At 45.7% G+C, this 24,588-nt stretch overlaps 2 protein-coding genes across 3 annotated transcripts in view; both read right to left on the bottom strand.

The window, feature by feature from the left end:
- Window positions 1-807: 807 nt before the first annotated feature.
- POU4F1 (POU class 4 homeobox 1) lies at window positions 808-3,232 on the bottom strand. Its single transcript, XM_055426847.2, has 2 exons — window positions 2,868-3,232; window positions 808-2,177 (listed from the first exon to the last, which is right to left on the bottom strand). Exons 1-2 carry the CDS (start codon window positions 2,988-2,990, stop codon window positions 1,035-1,037), a joined length of 1,266 nt encoding a protein of 421 aa, XP_055282822.1. The 5' UTR covers window positions 2,991-3,232; the 3' UTR covers window positions 808-1,034.
- A 9,337-nt stretch (window positions 3,233-12,569) lies between these two features.
- OBI1 (ORC ubiquitin ligase 1) overlaps window positions 12,570-24,588 on the bottom strand; it is a 44,037-nt gene continuing 32,018 nt past the window's right edge. For both annotated transcript variants that reach the window (XM_055426526.2, XM_055426527.2), the window contains exon 6: window positions 12,570-15,310. In XM_055426526.2, the coding sequence (XP_055282501.2) occupies window positions 13,795-15,310 (1,516 nt within the window). In that variant the 3' untranslated portion in view covers window positions 12,570-13,794. The remainder of the gene's footprint in view (window positions 15,311-24,588) is intronic.

The following is a 24,588-nucleotide window of genomic DNA, read 5'->3' as shown; positions in this document are numbered from 1 at the left end:
AGCAATAAGAGAAAATCCTGGCTTCAATTGTTTTATTTTCCTAAATAAATATTTATTTCAGAGCCTCTAAAATTCTGCTTTTTAGTCAGCTCTCTCCCTAAAGACCTTCACCGACCAATCAGGCCACAGGAGTATATAGGCTGGGTCACTGGAAAACTTGGACTTCACCTAAACAAGCAGCCACTCCCCGCCCCGCGCTCCTTCCTTTCAGCTGGGCTCCCACTTCCTTTCTGGCGATGGAGAGCAGTCATCGGAGGAGTCTTATTGAAAAAGAAAAAATAAATCAAAGAGGGTTTGGATGGGGTGTAAGACTTAGAAAACTAAACACAGAGGCAGAACAACTAGCTTTGCTACCCAGAATTTCACCTTCGGGTTCGTTTGGTTTCGTTTTTTTGGTCTTTGACTCAGTTCATGTGCCTAAGGTTGGGGCGGTGGTAATAACTGTGGTGCTCTTTTTTTCTCTTCCTTAGGGTTGGGCGGGGGGTGGAATGAAGCTGCAGAATACGGCTCTCTGGAGTTACATTTCTAAAGTATTTTTTTCTTTGCTTTTGTTCTGTTTTATTTGTCTAGTTTTTGGTGGTTGGTAGGATTTTTGTACATTGTTCCTTGGTCCCCAGGAGATTCTGATAAGTGTCTCTGGTCAAAAACAGTCCATTTCCCTACCCTCCCCGTCTCCCCCCACCCTCACCCCCAGAACCATCCTGCTCCTCAAAGCCCCTTCTCCAGTCTCCTCTTTCCTTCCCCCCACTCCCCCTCCCCCAAAAGCTCCCCCTTCACCTCCACCCTACTCTCCCGCATACACACCGGGCACCCAGTCCTTTAGGCTGGGGAGGGTAAGGACGGGGAGAGCAGAGAGGAGCTGGAGAAGGAGCGCTCGAGGAGGGACTCCTCAAATGCAAGCAGGATAGCGGCCGCTCTAAATCCGGGGGAGGGGGGTGATGGGTGGTAAGCAGGCTCGAGGAAGGCCCCCCCTCCCGGCGAAATGCCCCTTCGGCTCCCAGCTCTGCCCCGCCCGGTCCCTCCCATCTCCCCCCTCAGTAAGTGGCGGAGAATTTCATCCGCTTCTGCTTCTGTCTCTGGTTGCAAAACCACACCCGCACCACGTTCTTTTTGAGGTCCAGTTTCTCGGCGATGGCGGCGATCTTCTCGGACGAGGGCCGGGGCTGCACGGCGAAGTAGGCCTCGAGGGAGCGCTTCTCGGGCGCGGCGATGGAAGTCCGCTTGCGCTTCTTCTCGCCGCCGTTGAAGAGCTCGGGCTTGTTCATTTTCTCGCGCTGCGCGCCCTCGGCCTCCTCCAGCCACGCCTGCAGGATGGGCTTGAGCGCGATCATGTTGTTGTGCGAGAGCGTGAGAGACTCGAACCTGCAGATGGTGCTCTGGCTGAGCGAGCCCACGCCCGGGATCTTGAGGTTGGCCAGCGCCGAGCCCACGTCGGCCTGCGTCACGCCCAGCTTGATTCGCCGCTGCTTGAAGCGCTCGGCGAACGCCTCGAGCTCGCGCGGGTCCGTGTCCGAGTCGCAGATGGAGGCCAGGCCCGCCGCGCCCACCACGGCCGCCGCCGCCGACGCCGCCGCCACCTGCCCGGCCGCTGCCGCCGCCGCCGCCGCCGCCGCGCCGTGGTGGGCCGCCGCCGCCACCAGCCCCGGGTGCGGCAGCCCCGACGGCATGTTCATGGCGGCTGCCGCCGCCGGGTGCGACAGGTGGCCCAGGCCGTGCATGTGCGGGTGCGGGTGCGCCGAGCCGCCCAGCAGCCCGCCGCCCGGGCCCCCGCCGCCGCCCCCCGGGCCGCCGCCGCCGCCGCCCCCGGGGCCGCCGCCGCCGCCTCCGGGGCCGCCGCCGCCGCCGCCCCCCGGGCCGCCGCCCCCCGGGCCGTCGTGGGCGCCGCCGCCCGCCGCGCTTGCGCCGCCCGCGCCGGCCATGAGCGCGAGTGAGGGCGACGAGATGTGATCCAGCAGGTCGCCGGGCTCGAGCGCCTGGTGGTGATGGTGGTGGTGGTGGTGGTGCGCGAGCGGCACGGTGGACGTGGACGTGCAGGGCACGCTGTTCATCGTGTGGTACGTGGCGTCCGGCTTGAACGGGTGGCTCTTGCCCTGGGACACGGCGATGTCCACAGCCGCCAGCGCCTCGGCCCGCGCCAGCAGCGTTTCGTCTAGGCTGGCGAAGAGGTTGCTCTGCAGCTGCAGGCGACACAAACCAAACCAAAAAAAAAAAAACAAAAACAAAACACAACAACAACACAAAACAAAACAAAAAAGCAAAAACACGAAACAAAACCACACAAGCCAGAAAGCACAGCGAGCCAAAGGCAACACACAAAGCAACCAAAATAATAACAACGGGAGTGGGGATAGTGGAGACCGGGAAAGACAGAATAGGGGCACATTGGGAACGAGATAGGGGGTCAGATGAGAAGGGACGGGCGTGTGATGAGAGGGGGTCAGATGCAGAGGAGAGAGGGACATGGGGACACATTCCGGGGACGGGCGTGAAAGACGAAAAAGGAGGGGGAAAGAAGAAGAAATGAAGATGTAACTCGCAGCCGGGGACCCGTGTCACGCACCCGAACACGCACAGAGACCGCCTTTCCAAGGCATGAAATCAACAGAGAAAGTGGAGGGAAGTCGAGAGACCTGGCCCCAGCGCTCCCCACTCCGCTCGCCGGCGCCCGACACGGAGGCGGAGGCGACGGGAACCCGACATTAAGCGCCACAGTACAAAGCCTGCCTCGCAGCGGGATTCTTCTAAAAATCCCCGCCCGCGAATCCCCGCACCGGGATCTGTGCACACATCAGCACCCGACATGCAGCGTCTCGGAGACGGGAAGGGGGCGGGCGCGCGGGCCGGGTCCGCGGGCTTGGGGCGCTTACCGGCGGCGTGGGCAGGCAGGCCCGCCGGATGGCCTCGGAGCTGGAGTGCAGCGACGGGTACTTGTGCTCAGGGAGCGTGGGGTGCATGGCAAAGTGAGGCTGCTTGCTGTTCATGGACATCATCTTGATGGCTTAGCATGTAAATCCACAAACACTCGGAAAGTCCGCGGCAAAGTGCGCACGCCGGATCCCCCGGCCTCCCTTCGGAGGCTGCAGCCGCAGCGGCTGGCGGCGCGGAGGCGGCGCAAGCGCCGGGGGCCGCTGATTCTTCTGCCGCCGCCGCTCTCGCCCCGCGCTCCCTTTGACCGCGCAGATAGCCGCGCACCGGCCTCGCGATCCCACTTCTCCGAGAGCTCTAGCCCCGTGCGCCGACGGGATGCACTCCTCTTACACCTGAGCCCCAATTCTCGCGGCCGGTCCGGGGAGCTCTCGCGAGAGCTCGCGGGCCAGCCGCGCTGACAGGCATCAGCTGTCTCCGTCTGTCTGACGCGCGCTCTCCCTCTCGGTGGCGCCGTGCGTCTGCGCGCGCGCGCGCTCGCCGGGCCGCGACCGGCGCGTGGGAGCCGCTCTTATAGTGACCACCAGCCAGGACAGCGCAGGTGATGCACCTGTAGCTACCCGGACATGCGCACTGCACGCCTCACCTTTCCCATCGCGGGTCTGGAGAAGATCAAAAGGGCCAGCTATTGTTTGAGGGTAGGCACCTTTTAGGGGGGAAAAAGACAGGATGCTCGCTGGCCCCTCGGTGGTTTCCCTCCCTCCTCCACGCCCGGACCCAGATTGCTAGCCCTGAATATATGCGCATCACTCGGGCAAACACCTCCTCTCGGGGACTTCTAACAAGCTGTTATATAATGTATACAACTGAGCATTTGTATGTTAAATTATGCCCGCGCGTTCCTCTGTATACAGTATAAATAACACAGAAATGCAGAAGGTGCTGTCTTTTGCTGCAAGAACCTGTTTCTTTTCATGGTTTATAAATAGGTTCCTGGAGAATAATCGCGGTGACAGACATTTGTTTGAAGCAGTCAGCTGGTATTGATTTCCATATAATTTAATTTCCTCCGCACACTTCGTTGTTGTTGTTGCGAATGTAACTGTATCAGGTACCGACAGTGACAGCCACTTAGGAGCCACAAGGAGCTTGTGCTTCCTACCAGGGAACGGCTGTTGAAATGAAACTCTGCATTTCTCTTATTGTTTGTCTGCTTTAACCGTGTACAAACCCACATTTCAAACGAGCTCCGGGTGATCTGAGGCTTCTTGTAATCAAAAGGAAAAATAGTTTACAGAGTGTAGTTGAGATCCTTACCTCGCTTCAGCGTACACACACACACACACACACACACACACACACACTTCATGTTGGAAACTCCAGGGAAAGGAAATCACTTCAGAGAAAAGGGAATACATATTAAAGAGAACTTTATTTTCCCTTACATCGTGTTGGATTGTTTGCCTCTTTCTCTATGCATCTCTCTATGCTGCTACTGCTGCTAAGTCGCTTCAGTCGTGTCCGACTCTGTGCGACCCCAGAGACGGCAGTCCACCAGGCTCCCCCGTCCCTGGGATTCTCCAGGCAAGAACACTGGAGTGGGTTGCCATTTCCTTCTCCAGCATCTATCTATAAATAGATGTATATACACATACAATTTTTTTCTTCAATAGGAGACAGAATCAAGCCAGTTTATAGGAAAGCATGATTAAAAAATTAAATCAATTTAAAAGAACCGGACTCAAGCTCTGTTCGAACCTTTAATTATTTTTACTTTTTTTATTATTGTGAAATCAAAACGTAAGAGGAATAAATCAATTAGCCAACTTGCTATGTGGCCCTTATGTAGCAGACAGATCAAGGGGCTCCCGGGGGAACCCAGTTCAGGTGCCCGAGTCCCCAGGGACTCAGAGCTTGCCCAGGGTGATAATAACAGCCCAGATGTTATCGCATCTGTGGCGAGAGAGCTGGAGAGTGGCAAGGGGCTGCTTGTGGGAGGCAGAGATCAGATAGATAATCTTTCCGGTATGTCTCACACCAAGGAGATCTGTATTTCCACCAAAGATTAGGTTCATTTCTATAAGCCTAATTTGCGTTCGCGTGGATCTGTTTGGATAAACGCGAGCGTGTTTAGTGGACCCATTCACTACTCACATTCCAAGAACAGCCCACAGGCGTCACCAGGGCTTTTTTCCTCTTTCTTTTCTTTTCTCGCTACCTTTCTCTCTCCCCCACCCCCTTGCAGCTCGAGAGGAGAGTAAGAAGGATGCTCACTTGCTAGTGTGAGAAGGAACCTTGTTTTCATCCATTACGCGGTCCCCTGGGACTGCTAAATGCAACTTTATCTCTACGGGGAATGGACTGCGAGCAGGACATCGCTGGAGGGAGCGAGTGAGTCCACGGTAGTCGTCGCACCGGGTGTGCAGGCTTAGCTTAATCCTTCCTGACACCTATGGCTGCGGTTCCCTGAGCTAACCGTGCGGGGGTGGGGTGGGGGTGGGGTGGAGTAAGGGCCCTGCAGAGGAGGAGCGCCTAGATCCTGTCTCCCTCTCCCCCCAGGGAAACAGTGGCTTTTAGGGACCCCAAAGAATGCAGGGGAAACAGAAATTCAAATAGCACCGGTTTACAGGGACCCTGCGTTGGTGGGGGGGAGGCGGCGGGGGGGGGGGTGGCGCCTGAATCCCCGAAGCCTATCTCAGTTTACCTTCCAACTCTGAGAGGATACCAACTAACCCACTGTAAGTCCCTGGCCTGAGGGCAAGAGTTCACCATCTTGAGACTCTTCCTAGTTCACTTGAGTGAACTGGCCCAGTTGGGGGTGGGGGGCAGATCTTTGCCCAGAGTATCTCACTTTTCTCCAGGGTTGGGTACAGTTACCAACTCACTACCCACCCCTCCCAGTAATGGATTGGAAGCCCATTTAGAGCACATCTGTGTGTACCCTAGCACTTAGGAAAATACCCCATAGAACAACATATGTGTGTAAGAAGGAAGAGAGGGCAGATGGGGACGGCTGAGAACAAAAGGGAGTTGAGCAAGCCAGGGTCATTGGGGTGGGGGTTGGTGAGGAGGGAGGCCAGAGGGAAGATCACTGAAGGGGTCTCCTCTCTACCTAAAAAGGGATGCAGATTCGAACAGAAGGGCCTGTTGTCCCCAGCTAGAGCTGGATATCTTGATTCCAGACAGCTCTTTCTCCGAAATCATTTATTTCATCCCTTCCTCATTTACTTTTCTACCCTACCTTCCTTCCTCAAATACTTGCTGAGCACCCATCTTGGCCACAGCAAGACACTGGAGATTAAATGAAGTATAAAATTCAGGTAGCTGCCCTCTAGTCAGTCTATGAGAGTGGGGTAGCTACAGGTGAATGGGGTGTTTTTTGTGGTCCAGGGCAAGACCAAGGTGCAAAGACTGGGAGTTGGTGGGGGATGACCCTTGGGAGAATTAACCTGCCACCTCCCTGCTGGGCCTCAGTTCCAGGCTAGAGAGTGGGAGATGGTGGTGGGTCTGCAGGCAGTTCCTTGGATCTTATCAAGCCTTTCTCTACTTTCCCCAGGGCAGTGAAAAGAAAGGGTGGCCAACTGGGGCTCAGTCCATCCGTGTCACTGCTTTGTTTTCCAGGTTTGGCGAGTGCAGTAACTGGATGGCCTGAGCCTGAACTAGTGATACCCACATGGGGTCAGAACCCTGGCATAGAATTCTGGGCAGGGTTTTTTTTTTTTTTCCCCCTGTTTAATGACCAGCACAGAGTCCCTCCTCCTCCATCTCATAGCTTTGCATTTTATCAAGAGGGAGGTAATGAATGCACAGCTATTGATTTCCAAGGAATTTCTGCCCCCAGGGACAGGGAGTCTATCATCTGGATCAGAGACACATTTCTTTCCCTCATTAATTAATTTTCTCCTCCTTCTTTGGCAGGCCCCACTTCACGTTTCCTTTGGCAGAGCCTCTTTCTCCAGCTCAGGGAGCAGACGTTGGTAGGTGGGAGTGAAGACCCGCGGGAGAGAAGCAGCGCAAGGGAGGGACGGCCGGGGGTGAATGCCCCCCCCCCCGCCTTTGACCGCCCCGCCCACTCCACAGCTGCCAACCGCGGGGCAGCCTTTCTCTCTCCGGAGGAGCGCGGGAACAGTCTGCCCCTACATCCCACCCGCCCCCCACTCTGGGGTTGAACCCGATTTATTAATCCACATTCAGGGACCGGGATGGGGGTGGGGGCAGTCCTGAGGGATGTCCACTGAACTGAGTGGAGATTGTGTGTGTACAAGAGGAGGAGGTCAGACCCCACGTTCTTGCCTAAACCCGGGGAGCTGGGCCAACCTGCAAGCCCGGGCGGACCCAGAGGGAGCTCTGCTCCTCGCAGATCCGGGGCGCCCTGTTTCCTCTGGGCTCCTGCCCAGAAACTCGGCCCATTCACCGCGCAGCCAGCGCCCTGCGCTGGGGGAAGTCGCCAGAGCCCAGAGTTGGCCGGCTTCCGAGGCCTCCTAGCTTGTCTTCAGCGATGAGGCTGAACTGGTCGGCAGGGAAGTAGCAGGCCTAGAATTGGGGGGTGGGGATCGGTCCTTGGAGGAGGGAATGCACTTGGGCTTCAGACCCCCCTCCCCCACGGACACCGTCCGTCCGAAGGTTGGGACAGAGGAGGGACTCTTGCAGGACTTTCGCTTCCCCTCCGGGCGGCGGTGCGAGCGCCAAGCCTGGGCTGCTCTGACCCTGGGCCTCTCTACCCCTCGCGCATCCCGGCCCAGCCCTCCCGCGGGGTAGGGATTGGGCTCCTGGCCCGCCCGGCCCGCTCTGCCCGCCAGGCCGTCCTGGGCGGGTGCCCAGTCCTGTGCCACCCCCGAGGCCCAGCCCAGCTCAAGGAGCGAGTCCACAGCCAGGCTCTCGTTGCGAGAGCATGTGGATTTCCTGAAGGTCTCTTCCTTTTCTACCTCCTCTCCCACCCGCACCCATGCCGCTTGTCTCGCTCGGTCCCAAAAGGCCGTGGGTGTGTTATTGAGGCCCGTGGTGGACCCGGGGCGGAGGTTCTCGAGGAAGCCGATGGATAATCCACTGCTTTCATTCCTCTGGCCGTTTAATTCAAAGGCAACGTCCGTTGGGAACATTGGGACCACCCCACTCCCTGATACACTTGCGACCTGAGTGATGAGGCAGTAAAGTTCACTGCCGGTCATTGTTACCCTTGGTCGTTACATTTGTAGATATCTATTTGTAGATATGTACCTCCACCCTGACCCCTCGGTGGACTTAAACCCACCTACCTTGTGAAAGCCCTAAGGATGATGCATGACCACGTCTCCGTCCTGACCGGGGCCGGCCTCCCCCGCCCGCTAGTTGCCAGAACCAGTTTCGCTGTCCGAGTGACAAGGGTGGGACCGCTAAGCTTGGTCACGGGGCCGCTGGGGTTTAGGTCCCAAGGGAAACAGAGTTCCCCCGTCCTGGCCCCTTCCGAAAAGGGAGATCGCGCTGGTCAGAGAAGGGGCTTCGAGGTCTCCTGGTTAAGAACAGCAACGAACCCATCAACTCTACAGCAGACACCTGCTTCTTTGACCCCACGCGACGAGATGGAAGTTGTGTCGCCTTCCTGTCCCCGGAGAGCCGCCGGCGCAGCGCTCCTACCCGAACGCGCGCTCGCGCGAGCTAAAGAAAACCGAAGGACCCCCAGCCCCCGGCGAGTGCAGTTCCGGGGACGGAGAGAGGAGCGCCCGTCGCACTCCGCAGGCTCGGCTCCGCCGGCGGGAGCGGGATCCCCAGGAGGGTCCCGACGCCGCGGAGCAGAGCGCTAAGCCGAGTGCGCACGCCGAAGTGCGGAGCTGGGTCCTGCCACCCGGCTCCAACGCTCGCCCGCGCCGTCGTCAGCCGCCCCTCCTCCCCGCTGCCTGCACAAATCAAAGCCCCTTGCGAGGGACTGGGAAATAGTTGCCTTGTCATGTAACACATTGCCCTGATTTATTATAAAATTTTAACGAAATCATGCATATTTTAACAGCCTTTAATCACTGCATGAAAATTTAATTCATGGACTGTAGCGCGTTTAAATAAATGAAGTGTTAATTCATTAGGATTAATTAATTTGTTAAAGGATTGTGTGCAAGGTTAAGGTGGAAAGAAAACTCTTTGTTGGTTTCGCGTCTTAATCGCCAGGTTTCCCGAGTGGTAATAAAATGAAAGGAATCTTAGCGCGGGTCCCTTCTTTGGGTGGAGCCTGAACCGGAGCCTCTGAGAGCGCCCTCAAGAGCGCGGGAAACTCGAGCTGGAGGGGCGCGGGCAGGTCTGTCGTCCCGGGAGCCTGGGGGAGGTGGGGGAGCGTCACTGGCTTGGAAAATCCGGGAAGGCGGGGTTCGCCGGAACCAGAGGAAAGAAAGCGGGATCGCAGCCCAGACAGACGGGCCAGACCTCACCTCAGCACAAAGATGACCCGGCGAGTGAAGCGAGGTCGCGCCTTCCGGCCCTCGGAGCGCCAAGCCTAGGCTTAATGGACAGATGATGGCCCAGCCCTGCCACCTCCTGAGCCTTCCAGCGTCCAGGGAGTCACCGTCTCGCCGGCACGCCGCCGATTCCGGCGGCGAGGGCAAGCCTGGAGTCTCAGGGGACGCTCAGAGAGAGCAGGCGGACCAAAGCCAAACTTGACAGCGCAGGCTGAAGCAATCGGGAAGCCTTTGTCCATCAGGAGCCCTATTAGGGTTTCTTCAACACCTCTTCTGAGACGTCTGAGAAATACGCGCCCACTTGCAGGATAGCGGATACACACGCAGAAGTACATGTTCTCTTCTGCATCAAACTCTTATCTATCCTTAAAGACCCAATACAAATAGCATTTCGGAAGCCACCAGGTTTCCTCTATGCTCCAGGCTATCCCCGGTGCAGGCACTTTTGTATTCACCAATGTTATATAAGAATTAAAGGGGGTCAGACCTAGGTCCTCCTTGGTATATGCCTACGTGAAATCCTTGCCCTAGGGTATTGGAGCTTTACATCCTCAAATTATGTGTCACACTAGGCACACACTTCTACACACTTGGTTAATCCAACTAACATTAGAGAGGATCTACTCCCCTGTTAAGACAAAGCAGACCTAGGAATGTACCCAGTTTCAAGAAGTGGAACTTCAATCAAAGGTATCCTAGACTGCCTCTGTCATGGCAGACTGAAGATCAACCAAGCCTAAGCTTCAGATGGGTTCTTAAAAGAAAACTGCAGCTTAATAGATGCTTCCTCTCTGAGTGGGGTTCCGAGAATTAGGCAATAAATGTTCACTATGCACTCTGAGATCATTGCTTAAAAGGTTTTTTCTCTGCCAAGTATTATTAAAAGGATCGGGTTACATCATGATAGGCAAAGACTGGTAGGACTCCCTAGAATAGGAACAGAGACCTTCTTATGAGGCCTCAGGAAACCCTTCTAATAGGCCAAACTCCATGAAACTGTTTTCTACAAATATCATTCACAGGTACAAAAATGACGGGGGAAAATTCTAGTGCATGAATTACACTTTGAATAATTGAATACCATTCAAGTATATAGAAACAAGTTCCCGAAACATCTTAAGAATCAAAACCAAAGTTCTTCCCTTGTTCAGCGGTACCATTAGAGGTTTCAAACCAGTGTAAATATGAGTTTATAAGAAAACACATCAGATTTTATATTAAGGGACTATATATCTTAATGTCTGCCATTTTAAGTCTCAGTTGACCCATTAAAACAGGATAAAGACCTGTAATTTTGGATGGGATGGAGATTTTAAAAATTAAAAGATAAACACTAAAGGTCATGTCAAAAAAAAATACCTAGCATCTTGCCACATTCACTTAGCCATAGCATTTTAAAGAGATGAGCAGTCAAAAGGTACTGTTTTTATAAAGACATGAAGTGATGTGTCTTTTCCCTTTACCACTTCTACATCTTTTTCAAACATGGCCTTAGTGCTACTTTGAAATTCATCTAAATGTCAGAGTTAATGTGAATCTTTATAAACTTAAAAGTGGCACACACACAATTCCCATCACTGAGCTTCCATTTAGGAGCAGCCTTAGATCCAGGGCACGGACAGGAGTTAAATGCTACTTGAAAAGAAACATGCTAATACTTCCAAAATACTACTTTAAAAAGAATCCTTGGAAATTTCAAATCCATTCATCCTTTGGCCTGCAAATGTGAGCTCCCATGTATCTGATGCTTGAGGGATGAAGACTATAAGCCCTGGAGTCTGAGGCCCAGCTCCAGGACAGGGTTCTAAGCCCATTCTAGCTATGTGATCACTAATCCTCAATTCACTTATTGGTAAACTGGAGAAAATTCTTGGCTCACAGAGTTTGAAAAGATTACACAAGACAGAGGCTAGCAGAGTACTTGCTATCAGTAATAGGTAGCTTTTGTTTGAGTGTGTATATACAATAGATATATTTTAAAATGGGACTGGGCCTCCCTGATGGCTCAGTGGTACAGAATTTGCCTGTCAATGCAGGAGATTAGGGTTCAATCTATGGGTCAGGAAGTTCCCCTGGAGACGAAATGGCAACCCGCTCCCGTATTCTTGCTTGAAAAATCCCACAGACAGAGAAGCCTGGTGGGCTACAGTCCTTGGGGTCATAAAAGAGTCGGACATGACTGAGCGACTAAACAACAACAAAATGAGACTACCATATTTGTCATGACATTTGAGATTATGGTAAAGAGGTTAGGAGTACAAATGTGAAGTGGCATTAAAATCAAATCCTGCACAGATTATTTCCTTTAATTGAGTAATGTCAGGTTATTTTAATATGATACATGAGATAGTGTTCTGGAGAGGATGAAGCAGTGTTTCTGAAGCAGTTGAGAAGTACTCCAGCCCAAGAGAGACACGCTTACCCCCATTAGGCATTAGTCAATCAGGCTACACACCCTGCATTTCCATGACATAGTGTCAGTTTGTATTAAAAACTAACACACTCATGGTGAAAAATTAAAAAATTACAGACAGAATTAGAGTGAGGTCTACCCCCAAATTTACTCTATTCAGAAAGATTTTAGATTTATACATTTAATAGAATTTCAAATGCATATCCACTTTGTCAAAGATATTTAAATGGCAGTATCTATGAAAGTTTATCCATTAACTTAAAGATTATCAGAAAGACAAAGTCATGCACAAATACATATTGGAAAAAATATGATAGAACAAAAATTACGCTTTACATTAAGCCTTTTGTGTAAGGGGGGAGATTCTTATTACTTCTAAAAGCAGAGGTCATGATTTTCCAACTCATAAAAGTGATTTTTTTATACTTCTATGGTTTCATTGAATCCTGAGTCAATTATAACAAAGGTTAGCAAATTTCTCCGTAAAAGGCCAAAAAGTAAACATTTTAGGCTTTGTGGGCCATATAGTCTCTGATGTAACTATTCAGCTCTGCTCTACCAGTGCTAAAGCAGTCCTATCAGATAAAATGTAAAATGTGTAGCTATGTTCTAACAAGACTTTGTCTAGAAATACTGAGATTTAAACCTCATATCATTTTCCTGTTATGAAATATTCTTTGGAATTTTGAAAACCATTAAAAATGTATAAAACACTTTTGGCTCACAGGCCTTTCACAAAAACAGGCACATGCCAGAATTGGGACCACTGGCTACAATTGCCAAACCCTGTATAATAAGAGCAATACAATAAAAAATGCTCAGTTGTACTGGTCTTTGTAGGCTAATTCAACATGGGACAACATCAAGGATTACAGTGTTTATGACATCCTTTATTCAGTTCACATAGAAAAGCATGCAGTAATAATGTAAAACAGTACAGTATTAATGTAAAATGTTCAGTGCACATTAGATAAACAAGTCATTAACATACAAACCATTTTTAAAGGCCTATATGGGCATACCAACCATGTTTAGAATATACCTTTTAAGAACCTAAATTAAAAATTGTGCTTAGCTCACCTATTCTCATCCTCCTCTCAACACTCTTCATGAAAAACACTCTTTTTTTTGTCCTACATAAAAGATGATCTTTTAGCCAACTGAAACTTCTTTTTCTTAAGTAAGTAAAACAGTGCAAGCAAGACTGCTACCATGCATACAGAGTTTCCATAAAGAACAGTAACATGCAAACAAGAACTTTACCACTCCAAAGAAAGCTCCCCTGGGACATAAGTGGATCAAGAACTTGGCAATGAGTGCTTTTGCACCTGTGTATCTGAAATAATGAAAAGCTATCATGTTTAATCTTCTCCAAACCCAACTATTCCCTGCCTTCTTGCTTATTTCTGACTTCACACACACACACACAAAGATAAAAGAATGAAAGCTACTGGACATAAAACAAATATTTTCATACAGAAAATGTATTCCCTTACTAGCAACACATTTTCACAAAAACTGGACAAAACACACTGTTAAAAATGCAAAAATATATGTAAAACCTAAAAAAAAAAGCCAGTGAGTACTGGACTAAGGTTTGAGTGCTGTTTCTCCATCGTGGCCTTGAGTAAAAGTTAGACTATCACTATACATAAATAAAAAGGGGCAGGAAAAATAATTTTCACTCTAGGAAGCCTTAAAGAAAAGTGTCTTATGAACAGTACATAGACTGCACCAAAGCTTTTATTTAAGAAATCCAAATTCTGAAGATAACTGAGGCTTACTAATAGGTCACTGTATGCAAACAGATAAATAAAGATTCAAGAAAACAAAATACAACCAAACCAGACACAAAAAGAACCCTCTCCCTAACTTCTCTGGTCAAAAAGATCCTTAAATGAAAATGAAAGACTAAACTCATCAAACTGAACAAAAGTATCCAGGGTACAGGCTAATCCACCATTCTGACTTGACACCTGACTAAAGATTATCAATTCAAAATTGTACAGAGCTTTTATGAGGAGAAAAAAAAAGTAACTTTAAAACCTTATATTCCTCTCAGGACAAAAACATAAATGACATCTTTCTAATTTGTCAACTTTTAGTTGCTTTTGATGGGCTGGCATTGGAAAGGCTGCTTTGGATTTTTCTTTTTGCTGATTGATTCACATTTTTATTCCTTTTTTCAGGCACAAAAGAAGTAGACCAAGGAGACTGAAGGTGGTTATGAAGACCAGGCATCTCTGAGGACATCTTAAACAAAGATGACCCAAACCTTTGATCTTCAAATAGCCGGTTTGCACTGCTTAACAAAACACCCTGGGAAAACTCAGTCCGAAACAAACAACTTGGTGGTTTGATTTCATTGGTTCCTGGGTTCGAACTGGAATGGAGTGAAAAATCTTCATTCATTTCTTGGTCAGAGGGAGAGAGGAGAAAAAAAGAATTGGGTTTCCATTCATTTCCATTTTCTAACTGATCAGTAGTTAGAGAACCTTTAGAAAGGTTTGGTTTAGTTCTTTCTTCCAACTTATCTGTTTCCTCAAGGAATTCACTGCACTGAGATGACTTTGATAACCCATCCAAGTCCAGCGACTTAAAACCGTTATTACAGGGGCTCTTGCTGTTGTCTGACTCTGACATCATTGAATCCAGCTCCGAGATTTTGTCAAGGTAAGCTGCATCCATTGATGCTTCACTGGATGTTCTTGTCCGATTCATTTCAAAAGAGCGGAGAGAATTCAACCTCTTAGATAAACATGAACCTGGTTTCTCACTCAATTTTGAAGAAATTTCTCCAACACAATTTGCTATTGTGTTCTCCTCTGAGCTTTCAAAGTCCAAGCTGGGGGCATAGCTTGTGGAACAACAATCCCAAAACCCTGTCTTTGGGGAAGTAAAACACTCTGATTTCTTTTCACTCTCACTTCTATCATCTTCTGAAGAATCTTTATTACACACATTCGGAGAATCACAGAAATCATCAAACATCAATTTTCTGAGATGGTTTGACTGCTTTTTAGAACCTCCTGCTTTGACTACAGAGCTCTCTCTATTATCTGGAGTACTGAGCTGAAGACAACTAAGGGACAAAGGAGTACAGGAAGCTGGAAGATCATAGAGCTCTTCATCTTTGTAGGGCATGCAATCACTTGGCTTATTACCCCACTCTCTTTCCAGATAGGTATCCATACTTGTATCTGTCACAGTGAGCATTGTTTCCACTCGCTTCTGATACGGGTCTTGGTTCTTAGAACAATTTGGTTCTGTTTTGCTGGTGCCGTCCTGCCTGACAGAACTGCCAGAAGGTTTTGCCAGGTGAGAACTCGAGGTGGCTGAGCCAAGCTGCTTTCTGGCACCATCACCTTGATTCCTGGATGCCATATCCTCCTCGGCACCTTTGCTCCCCTTGCTGTCTGTAGAAAGTGCTCTCTGACAAATGGCATTCATCACTTCCTTCTCGTCACTTGAATTCTTCAGCTGTGTAATTTGAGACTCCAGTTCCTCTATATATTTATCACTTCGTTCCAGCGCTTTCTTGAGACGATTGGTTTCACGCTCATACTGCTCTACTTTGGACTGCAGAGCAGCTACTGTAAACCTTCCAAACCTGCAAGGAATGGAAGGATAGTTAACCTTACAGTTTAAGCTTTCTTCTTTCTAAAGTTTAACAATGCAAACTGTCTCCACCCATCCTAATTCCATGTAACAGTGACATTTCAGACTGCTCAATGAACAGGATAAGAGCAAGGACAGATGTAGTATCTTCAAAAAAGGGTTTCCCATTTATGTAATTACAAGCATATCATAATAACAGGAAAGACCTAATAGGATACTTCTGTGGTCAAATCACGCTAGTGCTGACAGCGAGGCAGAAACTTGCTGATGATTTCCCTCCCCAAGAGCTGGCGCTCTCAATTCAGCTCATATATGCATGAAGAGTTATACCCTAAAACAATGGCAAAGATTTATGATAACATTTGAACAGTGGTCCACATCTTGAAATATTTACATTCAATCATTTTCCTATCGTACATCAGTGTTTTACAATACATTTCTTATACAATGTCACCTTGTCAAACATAAAATGCCAATTTGAAATTCAGAAATCTTAGCAGTTCCAGCAGGGAGTGGTGTTAAATACTTATTTGGGCCCTTTCAATTACAGCTACCCTTGATCTGAAGTTTTCACTTGGCCTTCCTGAATACTGGGCTTTAACTCATTTCAGCTCTACTTATTTTTGGCATTTTACAACCATGTGGGACATCAATCTCATTTCTTCCAACTTTGAGATACAAAGTCAGTGCTTGAGGTTCCAATGTAATACACATTAAACATTTTCAGATTTTCTGAAAGGTATGAGAAAAAGAACACAACAATAATTCACTCCTCTCACTTGGGATTATCTTGTGTTCACTATTCCCTTAAGAATGGGTACTGGGTTTGGCTCAGAAAGCAGTTTTTGAGCACCAAATGTATAGCTGGTGGTATATTTGGAGCTGATGATAAAATCATTGGTAGGACCGTCCAGCTCCAAGGGACATAAAATATCTACCTTAAATTCTATCTGATTTGACCACCAAGGAAAATTCCATCTTTCAGGAAATTGCTTCATAGGAGTCAATAAACATAGGTTTTATATTCTAATCTCATGAAAAATAACTTCTCTCCAAAAAAGTATTTTAAAAGGCTTTTTATTAATCATTTTTTCAATGACTTAAATAGAGATCCATCTTGAAGAATTCAGGGACTGTCTGTTTGGAGCAAGGTACTTGAGAAGGTGATTTTTAAAACTTGTTTTAATCTATGGGTTTATATTCTTCTTTTTTTCCCTAGTTACAAAAATAATTTTAAAATGTACTAAGTATTAAAAAAAAGGAGAGGGAGTCAACAGTAACTGTACCTCTTTGAGTCAACCACTGTATGTTCTATGACTCCCACTCAGCACCCATCACGTCCTCCTAAACTAAAGCCCAATTCACTCCCCAACTCTCCCCTAACATGATTCCTGTCCTTGGACTAAGGGACAAGAATAAGGGCAAAGGTAAATATAGACTCATAAAATCTCAGGGTTAGAAAGGGCCTTAAAAGACAGGTTGCTGAATATTCATCTATTCCCTGCAATTAACTGAACTCCCAAAAAGAGCATACTCCCTTCAACTTCTAAAAATCAAGCAGGCGCCATGAGTATAACAAAAATAAAAGCAACTACAATAACTAGTCTCTTTGTTTTAAAGACCAAGTTTACAATTAAGAGTATTTAGTTAAATTAATGATGGGTGGTTTTACTTTTTCGCCAAAGAAAAATAATTTTGGTTTGTAAAGGTGGTATTTGACAGAGTGGCAGTTTCTGCAAGAGAATTTTAAAAGGTGGATAAAGATCTTTAAGTTCATTCAGCAAAAATATATGTGGGGTTTGGGGACTTCCCTGGTTGTCCAGTGGTTAAGACTGTACTTTCAGTGCAGGAGGCGTGGGTTCAATCCCTGGTCAGGGTCCAAAGACCCTGCTCAGCTTAGTCAAAGAGTTAAAAAAACAAAACAAAACTGTGAGTTCCTGATTGTAACTACTCTGGTATAATCAAACCCACATATTTTTTAATGGAAAAACTGTGCAGCATGTTTAGTTAATGCAAACAGCAAAAGTGACAGTCTTAAATTTGCTTACCAAGATAAAACTTTTTTCTTAAGCAATTTTTATAATAAAACTATCCTCAGATGAAATATCAATAACGTCAGATATGTAGATGACACCACACTTATAGCAGAAAGTGAAGAACTAGAGAGTCTCTTGATGAAAGTGAAAGAGGAGAGTGAAAAAGTTGGCTTAAAACTCAGTATTCAGAAAACTAAGATCATGCCATCCGATCCCATCACTTCATGGCAAATAGATGGGGAAACAATGGAAACAGTGACAGACTTTATTTTGGGGGGTTCCAAAATCACTGCTGCCATGAAATTAAAAGACGCTTGCTCCTTGAAAGGAAAGTTATACCCAACCTAGACAGCATATTAAAAAGCAGAGACATAACTTTGCCAACAAAGTCTGTCTAGTCAAAGCTATGGTTTTTCCAGTAGTCATGTATGGATGTGAGAGTTGGACTATAAAGAAAGCTGAGTGACGAAGAATTGATGCTTTTGAACTGTGGTGTTGGAGAAGACTCTTGAAAGTCCCTTGGACAGCAAGGAGATTCAACCAGTCCATCCTAAAGGAAATTAGTCCTGAATATTCATTGGAAGGACTGAAGCTGAAACTCCAATACTTTGGCCACCTGATGCAAAGAACTGACTCATTTGAAAAGACCTTGATGCTGGGAAAGATTGAAGGTGGGAGGAAAAGGGGACGACATAGGATGAGGTGGTTGGATGGCATCACTGACTCAATGGACATGAGTTTGAGTAAGCTCCGGGAGTTGGTGATGGACAGGGAAGCCTGGCATGCTGCAGTCCATGGGATCGCATTGGACATAACTAAGCAACTGAACTGATCCTCAGATGAAGGGAAAAAAAATCAAATCAAAATTACTTGATTTTAAATCATTATTTGATTTAATTGATTTAAAATCAAATAATTTTTCCAGATAGTAAGTCGGCTATCCCCATAGGATGTCCTTGGGGACTCAGTAATGACAAATAAGGAATATTTCCCCAAATATTAGCAGCTTCTTATTCTAGGTTTTAGCCTGAAATTCAGATATAATGTCATTTTATGATGCTATATTTGATGAATTTATATTTCATTTTTTACTATTATTTTTTTTTAAAGTTAGTTAACAAATGTTCCGAGTTGAAGTCAAAATGATAGCCTAAGTGTATTTTTTCTATTACTTTGGAGAGAAAGCCAAAGTGGCACGAGAACTAACAACAGAGGCCAGCAACAAAGCACATCTGAGAGGGACAAGCAAGGAGGAGTCACTGATGGAGCTGCTGTTTTCTAAAAGGTCACTGCCCTCAATTCTCCAAGCTCTACTTCAGTACTTCATAATACTTTGAATAGTCAGCCCTTTTTACCATGCTAATAAGGAACCTGGGCTGTTGGGCAAACCAGAAGATATATATAGTGAAAATCAATGAACTGATTTTAATTGATCCACGTAGTTTATCTGTTTTCTGTTTCTCTTTAGAATATAAGCTCCAGGAAAGCAGGAATCATGGTTAGCTCCCTAGAACAATCCTTGGTACACAGTAGTTTCTCATTAAATATTTCTTGAATAAATGTTATTTTCTTACTTTAAGATACATCAATGCTTTACATCAAGACAGAGCCAACATCATAGGATAATCCAAAGGTCCTTGGGCATCTTTCACATGTATTATGAGTCACTGTATTAGTAAACTAAATGTTCCATATGTCTGACTGTTTATTTCCTTTTTTTTCCACTGACACCAAGGAAAGCAACAGAGAATGACATACACAGTAGAGTTCTTATTATACAGGCTTGCTGTTCTATACTCCATTTAAAATAACTTTCCACTTTCACCTTAGGAAGAGAATGAAAACACACACGACTTCTGACATATTTTTAGCTTACCCTGGATACTGATATTAAATTTGGCTAAAGACAGTTTACTTGCTCATATAGAAATAACAATTAGAGATGCATAACTGATGCTCTACTTCCATGAAAGAAAACAATGAGGATAAGAGCTTATTTAACTTGGGTTTTAATATTAATACTTCCTTATTCTCTAAATCCAGATATTTCCAGAGTACATAACATTAAATGAATCAATGCCAAGGCAAGCTAGAGGGATTTCTAAAATCATTTACCATACTTCCTTTTCCTGAGCAAATTTCAAAATGGAGTATTTTTATAAACATTCCATTAGAGACCAAAGGCTTTGATTTTCAAAGCAGCAGTGATGGCCAAAGGCTTCATTGTGTCAGAGAAAACAGAAAGCAGTTTGGGAGCTGCATGTGATATCAGAAGTATGTTTTGCTAGAATCTAGGAAGTTTAAGGGATTTTTCCTCTTGCAGCGTTAACTGATGTACACGTTCTGGCTGAGGGCTCTCCTGTCCAAAAAACGACATAGGTACAAGAGTGTTCCTGTCCCTACTAGAAGTAAGAGAAACGAAAGTCCTACTGGTTTGACCTCTGAGGTATTGTAACTAGAATAAGGGCATCTCTAATTATGAAAAAGTCCCAAGACCAATTTTCTCATAGCTCATCTCACAGGAGGAAAAGAATGTGTTTGAAGGGGTGAGAGGAAGTAAATGTGGTAAAAGAATAAATGCCAGAACCAGGTGTGAAAAGAATGAACCTCTAGAGCTCTGCAGCCATTAACGAGCTATGAAACTTGAGTGATTGACTTTGTCTCTCTAGTTCTCAATGGTAGCCCGAACAAAATGGATTAATGCAGCAAGCCCAGTAGGTTGCCAAGACCACCAAATTTCAGAAACATCTTCTTGAGGAACAAGAGGGGCTCTGGGGAAGTGAGCCCCTGTGCCTCATATAGCTTTGGTAGGTACCTAACCCACCTTTGTTAGGTGCCTTTAGTTAGGCACCTAACTTGGCACCTGAGCTAAGAGTGAAACAAAGTAAAAGCAATCTTTGGATCTGGGCCAGCGTTTGTGATCCGGCCTATCTGTGACCAACTGGGTCATTTCTCTCCAAGTCTGAAAGTGACTGTGCACGCGTTACCCACTTCACACACAGACAATAAAACAGAGTTGTGCTGTGACATCTAACATTTTTACAGAAATGGAAACTCAAAACACAAAACTGGCCAACAAAGATGAGATGTAGCAAAGAAATCATAAAGTGATTAATGCTAGTAGTCAGTCCATCAGTCAGTTGAGTTGCTCAGTTGTGTCTGATTCTTTAAGACCTCATGGACTGCAGCACACCAGACTTTCCTATCCATCACCAACTCCTGGAACTTGCTCAGACTCATGTCCATTGAGCTGGTGATGCAAGTAGTAAAGTTAGAATCAAACTGAAATATAGGGAAGAATAGCTGACTGTAGGAATGCTGAAACTGTTGCTATTTAAGAAAATCTAGGTAAGCCAGAGGAACTAGGAAAGGCAAACTTACTGACGCAAACTTAGGAATACGACAGTTTGTTGAAGTGTTAGAAGAATTGCTGCCTTTATTATCATAAGCTATGATAAGAAGGCAAGCACAATTCAAATTATTGTCCGTAAGTTTTCAATAAAGAAATGAAATTCCAATTCTCAATGCTTCTATATATAATTCATTGTACTATATAACTATTAAGTACTAAACAGATGTCAGTTTTACTATTTTTTCACCTTTATATACATTTATAGAGATTCAATGTTTTGATAAAATTATTAAAGAACAATGTGATTTTTCTCACTGATTAAGATTGCTGTGCATTGTTTTAGGTTGAATGGTCATTTTTATGGTTCTGCACGACATGGAAAGTGAGGATTACCTGTACTACAGTAATGGTTGGTATGTGGGAAAACCAAGTAAACTTAAGTGAGTCTCAACAATTGTTTTTTAAAGAACTATTACACATTCCTAAGAAAAAAAGACCCAGTCATAGAGCAAATTTTATTGTAGCGCTGCCTGGCTACATAGCTGCAGTTACATACCTTCTCATTCCCTGACTTGCAGAGATACCAGTCAAATATCTTCTTCACTTTAAACATGGAGGAAAGGTAGAGCTTCAGGGGGAAAAATCTTTCTATTGTTCCCTTCCCTCAGTATTTTCTCCTAAAGCATGGTGTGTGAGCTGGAGATTCCTTAAGTCTGCAAATGCCTGTCTTTGATTCAGTTCCGTTCAGTCACTCAGTCGTGTCTGACTCTTTGTGACCCCAAGGACTGCAGCACACCAGGCTTCCCTGTCCATCACCAACTCCTGGAGCTTACTCAAACTCAAGTTCATAGAGTTGGTGATGGCATCCAACCATCTCATTCTCTGTCGTCCCCTTCTCCTCCTGCCTTCAATCTTTCCCAGCACTGGGGTCTTTCACAATGAGTCATTTCTTCACATCAGGTGGCCAAAGTATTGGAGTTTCTCTTTGATTAGACGTAACTTAAGTGAGTAGCTTGTAATAGGAGCTCCTCGGAACCTGAGTTTGGCTAGAAGTGGGAAGGAAAGGAGAGGTACCAGTATGCGCTTTGCCATGCACATGCGCGGAGAGGATGGGCGGGGCGTATTCCAGGGAAGGCGCACAGGGAGGACCGGCACTAAGGCAGCTCAAGACTGTATCCGCTGGTGGGGGCCTTCCTCTCACCCGCTTCCAGTGACCTGTGTATGACCCTCATCTATTCTCATCCTTCTGTGGTAACGGCAGGACTGGGGAAAGCGTTCTGTCTTTAAACTACAAGAGAAGCTTTGGGAGGTGCCCTAGACATTTTCAGCCACTGCTGAACCCAATGACTTGCCAGGGTTTCTTCAAGAGAGTTTCCTCTGTTTAAAATGAAAGACTTAGTTATGAAAATGCTACATTTCCTGAGACTTTGGTAATCATAAAAGTTACTATCTATGGCCAGTCCTGTCACAATAGTTGAGTCCACAAAAAGTAATTAAGCCACATGAAGCCTACTGAGAGAGAACTGGAAAAAAACCATCCCTCCTGAGGACCCAAAGTAATGTTTCTATTCCCTGGCCCAACAAGTGAACTGGATATGGAAATTACCCAAAGTGTAACAGGTAAATCTACAGTAGTGTAAGTGACGATTAAATACAATGATGGTGACAGTAACAGCAGCAGTCACAATTTACTAAAGTTTACTTGTGTCAAGTACATTGCTATATACTTGATATATATTGTCATGTCACCTTTATGAAGCATGATCTATGTTTCTTATTTTAAGGATGAAAAAACAAGATACTTAAAGCACTTGTCTCTTGTCCCAGGTTATACAGAAAGGAAGCAGCAGGAAGCCAAGTCTAAGTCCAAATACCATGTATGAAACCACAAGATGCCTGAACGTGAGACCCCTGCTTAAGTAATATCAGCACCTATTTATACTATGATGTAGTAAAAATGCTAGCATGTCTACTGAGTGCCAAGTCTAACACTGTTGTAATATTTATTAATACATACATTTGCTAATAGAAATATGGAGAGGAAATAACAAGCTGTAGGAAGACATTCAGATATGTCTGCACAAAGCCAATAAACATTTATCAAACATCTGTCATGTTCTAGACATAAGTTCAAGAGAATTTTCAAGCTGCCAAAGATCATTTATTAAAATGGCCTTCCAGGAAACTGTAGCACAGATCAACCTGGCAAATGCCAACCCAAAAAGGGTGACTATTTTAACCAGAGATATGTAAACTAAATCTGAACTAGAATCATAAACTGGAAGCTCCATCTTTAATTGTCTTATGTATAAAAAACATACATGCTCTTTTTGTCTACCTCATGCACAATCAGCAGGCATTTTCAACTACAAAGAAACAAAGCTACCGATGAAATGAGCAAAATTTTAAATGCAAAAATTTTAGGACCTAAAGTTGGACTGTGAAGAAAGCTGAGCGCCGAAGAATTGATGCTTTTGAACTGTGGTGCTGGAGAAGACTCTTGAGAGTCCCGTGGACTGCAAGGAGATCCAACCAGTCCATTCTAAAGGAGATCATTCCTGGGTGTTCATTGGAAGGACTGATGCTAAAGCTGAAACTCCAATACTTTGGCTACCTCATGCGACGAGCTGACTCACTAGAAAAGAGTCTGATGCTGGGAAGGATTGGGGGCAGGAGGAAAAGGGGACGAAAGAGAATGAGATGGCTAGGTGGCATCACCGACTTGATGGACATCAGTTTGCATGAACTCTGGGAGTTGATGATGGACAGGGAGGCCTGGCGTGCTGTGATTCATGGGGTTGCAGAGAGTCGGACATGACTGAGCGACTGAACTGCACTGAAACATCACATAGTACTTACTTACAAAGGGGTCTAATAGGAATAAAAAACATAAGCTATGCTGTACTGCATCTTAGTTTTATCCCAAATCAGAATGTGCTCCAATATTTGCAAGAATTAAAAAAAAAAAAAAAGCCACAGTTCCTCCCTAAAGACAAAGGTCAGCCCTTGCAGCCATTCCTTTTTCTTCCACCTCTCAAAAAATAAACGCAGTGTCTGAATCTGCAAGTTTTCAAACACTGAACCGAATTTAAAAATAATAGCTCATATTACTAACATGACTTTAAAGAAAGCTTTTTTGTGTGTGTTTATTTTATTAAACTAATCATACATCTAACACTCAAGTGTTGGGCAGTATATGTAAATTGAAAAGGAATAAGTTCCTTTTGTGGTAAGTCTCTAGAAAGGGCCATCCCACATCTGTATTTGCTGCCTGTGAAGACGGACTACTCTTTTCACTGTGAAATAAATTCCATTCTATTTGATAAATGTATTTCAGTTCCATACAGGAATGCCCTAATTTTCTATCCTCTAAGAGCAGCCCTGAAGTTGACATGACATAAATGGCGATCCTAATCTTTCATGGAAGGAGAGAATCTTGAGACATGCTATTTCATATCTTTTTACAGTCCTCAGAGGAATAAAGGATTTCATACCCTTCCCCAAAGTATACTAACCTTAACAACAATAAAATCTCAATAGTATAAAAGAATACAACTGTGGTTGGGGGAAAAAAGCATACTTAAAGATCTCTGGACTAATACGATCTATACATTTGTCACTACAGTTAAATCAATCTCTCTCTCAGCGTGAGGAACAATATGAAACAAAATAAAACAAAAAACTGTGATCCAGCCACTCTGTAATTATTACTCAGATGACAGTTACTGAAGACTAATATATGCTGAGAAGCGATGAGGAAGAAAACAAAAGGACATTATCCTTGTTCTCAAGCAGTTAGTAATCTTTCTGACAACCTAAGCGCTTAGTCATTAGCATGCACTGCAGGCTCCTAAAATATCTTATCAATACAATAAAGACAAG

Source organism: Moschus berezovskii, chromosome 13 (genome assembly GCF_049115385.1).
Source record: "Moschus berezovskii isolate FMDL1 chromosome 13, NW_MosBer_1.0, whole genome shotgun sequence".
Classification (NCBI taxonomy): Eukaryota; Metazoa; Chordata; class Mammalia; order Artiodactyla; family Moschidae; genus Moschus; species Moschus berezovskii.
Note: the sequence above shows the minus strand (reverse complement) of the source record. Positions and strands in the feature narration are given on the sequence as shown.

Bases quoted from the DNA above. Each gene is read 5' to 3' on its own strand.
- POU4F1 (XM_055426847.2), bottom strand. From the start codon at position 2,990: ATGATGTCCATGAACAGCAAGCAGCCTCACTTTGCCATGCACCCCACG. The intron at 2,178-2,867 runs GTAAGCGCCCCA...TGTCGCCTGCAG, and splicing joins CCTGCCTGCCCACGCCGCCG to CTGCAGAGCAACCTCTTCGC.